At 42.7% G+C, this 7,845-nt stretch overlaps 1 protein-coding gene across 1 annotated transcript in view; it reads left to right on the top strand.

The window, feature by feature from the left end:
* Positions 1–7,827, top strand: part of ADAM9 (ADAM metallopeptidase domain 9) — a 22,314-nt gene extending 14,487 nt beyond the window's left edge. The window contains exons 17-22 of the mRNA XM_009318611.1: positions 502–582; positions 1,514–1,619; positions 3,346–3,484; positions 3,972–4,074; positions 4,680–4,807; positions 5,597–7,827. Of these exons, the coding sequence (XP_009316886.1) occupies positions 502–582; positions 1,514–1,619; positions 3,346–3,484; positions 3,972–4,074; positions 4,680–4,807; positions 5,597–5,711 (672 nt within the window). The 3' untranslated portion in view covers positions 5,712–7,827. The remainder of the gene's footprint in view (positions 1–501; positions 583–1,513; positions 1,620–3,345; positions 3,485–3,971; positions 4,075–4,679; positions 4,808–5,596) is intronic.
* The last annotated feature ends 18 nt before the right edge of the window (positions 7,828–7,845 follow it).

The raw sequence follows: 7,845 nt of genomic DNA, 5'->3' as shown, positions 1-7,845 counted from the left end.
AGTACTGCAGTGCATGTGCATAAAAAAGTATGTGATGAGCCTTTCATTTATAGATGAAGCAAAAGAAATTAAGTTTGTGGAGAACCAGAATCTTTGCTCTTTCAATGAGCAGGAAGAGCTAGGCACACACAAATGCCTTTAAGACAACTTTCAATTAAAATCCAACTAAACTAAGAAGCCTAGAAGCTTTGCCCCAGCAGAGGAATGTGCACTCCACATATCCTTACTGTGCACAATTTAATTGCTATTCCTTTACATTCAGACTAGAGACAAAAGACTTCCAGTGACAGTTCAGATCCCATACTGAGAAGCCTTTTGTAGAACAGACGTGTTTCTGTAGAGTTGGGGCTTATCACGTAAGAGTATGAGCCTTGCTTTGTGGTCAGTGAGCACAGAGTGGCTGCAGAGCCGTGTGCTGTGGAGCAGGCAGCCGGGCAAAGAAGGGGTAGGTCAGTGAAATGCCATCTTGCTTCATTTGTGTGCATCTCTCAATTCCCCTAGATCTGCAGGCACTTCCAGTGTGTGAGTGCCTCTGTTCTGAACTACGACTGTGACGTGGAGAGGCAGTGTCACGGACATGGGGTAAGTAGAGCAAAAGCTTCCCCTCCTACTGGTGGTTCTTACAATGAACACCAAGTCTGTAAGTTTTGATATAGCTGGCAGTATTTCTATGTGAGGTCCTCTGACACGTTTCTTACGAGAACACTAGATTTTAAAGCCAATGACCGTGCAAATGTGTAAACAGACTTTTTTTATCAAAAGTCCCAGTTTGAGCCAGGCACACTGTAATTGTGCTTAATCAATAGTGTCTGTATACTAGTCTTTTTTGCACCTAGGAAGTCTTTTGCCCTTCTCTGTTTAAGGCTGTAACTAATGCGGAATAAAGTAATCTTGATGCTAGATGCAGTGATTAAAAAAATTGTGTGGGGTTTTTGAGGATGGGTTTTGCTATAAAACGCTGCTTTTTGGTACTGTTAATGAGAAAAGTGCCTTTGACAGTCAGCAAAAATTGGACCAAAGTTATGTAAGTTGAGCAAGTTTTAAAATGGTGGATAGTAACTTAATTGTTCTGTGTTGTTTAGCTGTAAAACTCCCTATAAAATGTCTCTGGGCAAGAGAGCCTATAACAGTATCAAAAAAAATCTTTCACAAAAGCTCTTAAGATGATATTTTTTTGCCAGGCAAGAAGAATTCCCAATTCCAGTATTACTAATGTAATTTGAAACTCTGCATCTTGGAGGAAAAAAAAAAAAAAGCCATGCTCTTTAAGCCGTTGGGATAGCTAATCTTTGGAAGCTCATCCTGAACAATGCTGTGCTTGCTCAGTCATGTGAAATCTTGAGATGCCTGGCCAAGGACTATTTAGAATTGATGTGGGAGTTACTGGTTAAAGTTCTCCAGGCTGAGCGATACGGGACAAAACAGTCATGGCTACTGCATGCTGCTTTTAAATATATGGAAACTTAAGTTACTAAATAGACCTTACTGTGAAGTTTGTGGTGTTTAAATCCAGGTGTGCAATAACAACAGGAACTGTCACTGTGAAGCAGGCTGGGCCCCTCCTTACTGTGATACGAAAGGCTATGGAGGAAGTCTGGACAGTGGACCTCCTTACAATGGCAAGTAGCTGTAAGGCAACTCCAGAGCTGTGGGCCTGTCTTGCTAAGGGTGGTGCTGGGCTGAGTGCAGAGTGCCTGGTGGCTCTGAAGCAGCTAACTTGTGGTGGCTGAAGTGCTGGTGGTTGGCTCTTCACCGGCTTTCATTTGCAAACAATTCTAGTTAAGGTTTTGGGCTCAAGGTGTTGCACTTCTCACTTTTGGGGTGCTGGGGGTCTGTAAGGATACCGGGCTGGTTTAATTGCCTTCAGGTGACTTCTGCCACCTTGGACCAAGATCCTCTTGGACTTCTCTGTATCCAAGCTGGGAACTGAAGCCCCTTCCATTCTTAGATCCAAACAAAACATGAAATTTGGCCGAGGATGTGGGTTCAAATCCATGGATGTGAATCTGCATCTCCATAAGGACATGCTGCTTCTGGCAGTGGTGGCAGAGATGAGTAGCTGCCCTGTTCTGGTATCTGCAGGTTAGTTGCATGTGCACCTGCAGTGCAGGCAGGGCTAACATCTGGCCGAGGTGGGCTAGGGCAACGCATGTTGACAAGTCACTATTTCATTCATGTTTATTATTTGAGTGCAGACAGCATGCTTCGTTTGGTAGTAAACGCAAATGTAGTCCCTGCCCCAAACAACTTACGGTATAGAAGAGAGGTACGCGATAAAGAAACGGGGAGATACGGAGGTTTGTGACACTATATCGTTTGCAGACTTCGGTTCGCCGCTTTTTTGCGGAGGGAAAAGATGGGCTGGGGAGGGAATTTTGTGGGGGGTTTTCATGTAGTTTTTCCCCCAGGAAAGGAACTAGGTCAATGTTTGAGGTGGCAAGAATGATGTATCTACGTACTTGGAAGATACATGTATCTGTGTTTGAATGTGAAGAGTGGGAAAATGGTGCCTGGGGCCACGGAGCGCAATTCATGCATGTGAGAAAGCAAACTGAAAGAGGCTGTGACGCTTACTTTTCTCATTGACAGTTTGAAGGTGAAATAGGAAGCCAAATCCAAGCTATAATTTGGAGAAAACTTTTGCAGTGCCCCTGTGGAGTATATAAAGATGGGATTGATGTAGTCCCTTCTATGAGCTGCAAGAATGATCTTGAAGAGTGTTTTTCATAAGATGGTGTGGGTTTTGGGGGAAGCTAGACACTATGCAATGTTGATGCAATAACAGGCTGGAGAATCACGTTGAAGCATGGACAGATGCCTCAAATCATCAGACAAAAAAAGGGAAAGGCTTTTTTTGTACAATCTGCAGTGGAGAAATTTGCTGCATATAAAAATGTAGAGATTGTTAAGAACCTGAGTTCTTTGCCTACAGCAAACAACGGTAGGAGAAGAGGAAGATTTAGGATCAGACCAAAAGGCAGAAGCTCTGTTTTCCTCTCTTTCAGTTGAGAGGATCAACTCTCATCATAAGATCTTCACAGTAGTGCAGTGGAAGAAAAATTGGGTATTGATCCTAGTAATTCAATAAGCTGTTACAGCCCAAGGTATCATGGCACGTACATTTCTTTCATTTTTGACCAGACAATCCTTGTGAAACGATAATCAGAAAAGAATATACTTGGGCATATATCTTGCAATCTTACTAGATTCTTTATTTTTTTCTTCTATGAAAAATGGAAAATAGTTGTAGAACCAATCCTACCAAATATTCACTGCTACAATGAGTCAAGTGGTGGTAATGCAACGTAATACTTTTTTTCTTCTCCGTCGTTTTGTCCCCATCAGACAAAGACACCTCACTGAGAAATGGGCTGCTGGTATTTTTTTTCCTGGTCCTCCCACTCCTTATAGCTGCTGCTCTGGCATTTGCAAAAAGAGACAGGCTGAAGCGATGCTGTAGAAGATTAATGTCACGCTGCCATTCGTAAGTACATTCTCCTTTTTACCTTCTCCTCTGCCCTTTTGAAGTAGTCCATAGACATTTGTTTACACGAGCCAATGCCAAAGTATGGAGCCATATTCAAGTCCCAAGATGTCAGGCAAAGGCCCCTGCATCAAATGGCACATGTAGCTTGCCCCGGGCAGTGACAGAAAAGATAAATTCATCTTAAATTGGGGGAGCAGAGAACTTTCTTTTTACCATTATGTTTGTTGTCGTGCATTGGTGATGGGTTTTATATTTTTTGGGTCCCATCTTTGGTATAAAGTGGAAAATGAAGCTGTCATAGCCCTAAACAGAAAAAGGGTTATGTTGTTTATTAGATTTGTGACAAATATTATCTTCCTGACATTTGATGTGTGCTAAGATAGTATAAATCCATCTAGCGGGTTTGAAGTGCTTGGATTCACAGCCTGCATAGTCATTCTGTCAAGGGTATATGCTCACGCAGTCCATATCAATTGCATTTCAGGTCACTTCAGTCACCGCCTCCTAGGACAGAAACCGAACCGAGAGACTACCACCACAGAGGCTTTTCGCATGGCATGCCTTATGCTCCAAGAGGTGTACCCATGGTAGGAATGATCCACTTTCCGTTACTTTATTTGTCATCTGTTACTCTAAAGTAACAGATGAAGACAGTTTATGTAATCTTTGCCCTAATAAAAGCTTCAAAGTTACTTTATTTTTTCATTTCTGCAAATTGGGTTTTCTCTTTGCTAAGAGGCAAAGAGAATAATTATTTCCTAAGGTGTGTGTCTGGGAACTCCTCAGTTTCCCACTATTTAAGCTTTTTTACAGGCTGTGCTTGGCTTGGCAAGCAGTTTACCTGCTTTGCTACCCCCTTTCCCTTACACTGGAACCCCCTGCCCCACACAAGGAGGGGAGCAATCCTTGCCAGCTCTCTAGCCCCACTCCTTTGCAGACCAGTTATCTCTCTGAATGCAATAACAAGCCAAAGTACACTTGCAGAACAAATCAAACGCTTGTGATCAGCCTGTCTGTTTTTTCCAAAATACAGTACTTTTCAGACTGCTGTTGCTTCTTTCTACTGAGTTTCTCAGAAGGAAAGAGCAACTCTGACATTTCCAGGTTTGTTTGCAGGTGGTCTTAATGTCACTTAACAAATGAAACAAATACGTGCAGATTTGTGAACGTTCTCGTTATGTTTTCTTTGTAGGATATGGAACCAAATACTTTTCCTGTTCCATCTTACCCAGTTAACCATCATCCTCAGCAGGCTTACCACCACTCTTACTACCCGTCTCCACAATACCAGGCACCACAGCCACAGAAGCTGCCGACAAGGTTGGTTGAGTTATTGCAAAAAACTATTGGCAGTTGTGCTGATGGATATAGATTGTCATTGCTTTCATCTCTGCAAGCATTAGGGTATTTCGTCACGTATTATATGCAAGCAGGACTGACTTTTTATTGAAAAGTTTCTCCTTCATTTCACACTGTGGAACGAAAGTGCTGTTACCCATAGCATTCATTTTACATGCTGTCATGGCTACATTTTGATTAACAGGTTTCAGAATGCTTTTCTGGGACCAGATTAGCCCTGCATACAGGTGAATAAAATGCTTCTCAAAATATGCTGTTTAAAAAGAAATTACTCAAAAATCTGTCATTTTGCTGATTTGTGAACGTTATTGCCAAGTACAGGATCATTTCTCACTAACTTTGAACAGAAAGTTTTCCTTTGTTTTTCATTTTACTTGCTGATTGTATTTCTAAGATGAAATGCCTATGCCATAAAACATGCGTATCCAGAAAGCGCAAGGTATCAAGAGGGAGTAGTTCAAAATAGTTTGTGTTGGTGGGAAACTCGTGGGGGTCTCTAAACTATTTTGGGAAAAATGGTCTGTTAACAAACTGGGGTTCCCTGAGGATTTCGGGCAATGGAAAGCAGTCTGACCATGGCGTGTTCAAAATGAGTCTTCAGTGTGGAAGCTGAGATTGTGGAAGCGGCGTAGCTGGCTGGGGGGGAGTCTCCGCAGTGGCCGCAGCACTCGTGCCAGGCGAGGGGGAGAGGGACGTGCGTACTGGATGTAGTCACCTGGACTGACGACTCCTTCTCTGTCCCCCTTGTAGGCCGCCACCTCCGCAACAGAAATGTGCACCTCAGGGACCTCCTCCATCACAGCAAAAATGTTTACCTCAGGGACAGTATTTTCCTTCTCGACCGGCACCTTTGCCTCCCAAATAGCTTTTGGCTTCTTTGGGGCCTTCACGTGAGCTGACCTGTTCACTGAGACAGAGCTGAAATTGCAGTTATCCTTCTTGCATTGAGTGGCCCGTGGTAATCCCGGAAAGCCTTCCTTCTGCAGCCTGGGATAAGGCAAATGAGATATTGGAACGAGGAATGTAAAACTTTAAACTAAATACCTCTACCAAAGCTACAGGAACTGAAAACATCTAATCCGTTCTTAGATCTGTCTGAGTATTGTGGCTTTGTAAACTGCAGCAGGGCTGTCCAGCTGGAAGTGGAGCAGCCTGCAGTTAAATAATCTTTGAAGTACAGCACTTGGGAGTTGCTTTCGGTTTCCCCATTTCTGCGATGAGCCCTAATAATGAAATTGTCTGATTTGTTGTCGTCTTTCTAAATGTACAGTGAAGAATTGAAGTAACCCGTACCATTTTCGAAACAAGGAAATCTGGCCAATTAATTTAAAATTATTTTGCATGGACTGGAAAATGTTATCCATTTACACATTAATGGCACAAGTGAAATAAGGTATCAGTCTACTTTTTCAGAGGAAGATAAATATATTGTAAACATGTTTATGCATGTATATATGTTTATTGATGTGTAATAATGCACTTAAATTCTTACTTTCATGCTGACTGACACTAAGCTGTGCTATATGAGCACTAAGTTTAATGGTTTTAAATTAGTAATTGTGAGTTGCTAAATGAGAATCCTGTACTAATTTCCACTAATATCATGAACGGGCAATGAAGATAAAGGTACGAAAAGACATGGCCGTATCTTGGTTTTAAAAAGTGGGTGCTTTTAGGTTTTAATTTGGGTCTAAAGGCTGAGTAGCAGTCCCTGCAGAACGCTGAGAAGCAAAAAATGTCTATCTGCCTAGACATCTGAGCTTCCCTGAGCACTTTAAACAGGAACCTGTTGACTAATGCAACCTTTTCACCTAATCCTCAAACCTTTTTAGTGTCAGTCAGGATGCTTACAGGCTAACTTGCATTAGATTGGACTGCCATCGTTTCTACACCACTGACTAAACCAGATTTTAAGACTCTTTCCAAAAAGGAGTGTGTAGCATTTGGTGTGCTGGCCAAGGAGCGGAGATCTGTTAAGTGTGATACCGTTGTGCCGTGAGTAGAAACTGGATGCTGGTGGTCACAAACAGAAATCTGTTGCACAAACTTGCTAAAAGTGAAATAAGTACTGAAAAGAGTGCTTGGCTTTTTCACTTTGTGCTAGCCACCGAGTACAAACTCAATCTGTAAAATCCCCCATAATATTGCCAAAAAAAAAAGTCTTTTCCTCTGTATATACATATATAAATATATATATATAGTGTTTGCATTTGCAGTAATAAAATACTTGAACTCCTGTGGTTTCCCATAAACTTAGACTAAGATTTGTAACACTTAAAATATGTAAAACGTCACCTAGAATATCACCAGACGTATTTGTGGGGGTCTTCTGTTTGTTCCAAGATAATCACTTCCTAATTTTTGTTGTGTTCTACTCAGTTTGGGCGGGCTGGCTGTAACGACTAAGCTTTGCAGCTGAATGAGGCCGATGTCCGCGGGAGCCTCTGCAGGCAGCTCGGGACTCGAGTGGCCTGGTTCGGAGGGTGGGGACGAGAGGAGGGGATCCAGGGAATGAAGTCATCCGGGGGAGAGACGCACTTAATTGTATTTGAAGCTGTATGTGTGAACTAAAACTATGCTGAAAATGGTGCCTTTTAATAGATAAAGAGTTTTTATACTTCCAGCATGCACATTAGCAATATTTGCGGGGTGGTGGTGTAGGGCAGTGAACATGCGGTTTTTAGAAGCGATCCTATGGAAAGGAAATAGCTCAAATTTTACATGTGTTGAATACTGAAGATGACTACTGACGTTCTTTTGTAAAGCGTACGCTTATCCCTGTCCCCCGAGTAGGTCTGGAGAAAGCGGAGGCGATGTCCATCTCCGACACGCGTTGAATCCTTTGCACGCTGCAGAACCGTCCCCGCTCTCAGCGCGGCGACGCGCGGCGCTCCTGTACCCTCGGGGTCTGACGAAAGGGCTGTTACCGACCCCCTTTGTAAGAAACAAACGAGCAATAAAGATGCCGGTTTTGTACAAGGCGTTTCTCGTCTGCCTCT

The sequence above is a fragment of the Pygoscelis adeliae genome, unplaced genomic scaffold (assembly GCF_000699105.1).
Source record: "Pygoscelis adeliae isolate BGI_AS28 unplaced genomic scaffold, ASM69910v1 Scaffold52, whole genome shotgun sequence".
NCBI lineage: Eukaryota > Metazoa > Chordata > Aves > Sphenisciformes > Spheniscidae > Pygoscelis > Pygoscelis adeliae.
This window is presented reverse-complemented; position numbering and strand designations above follow the sequence as displayed.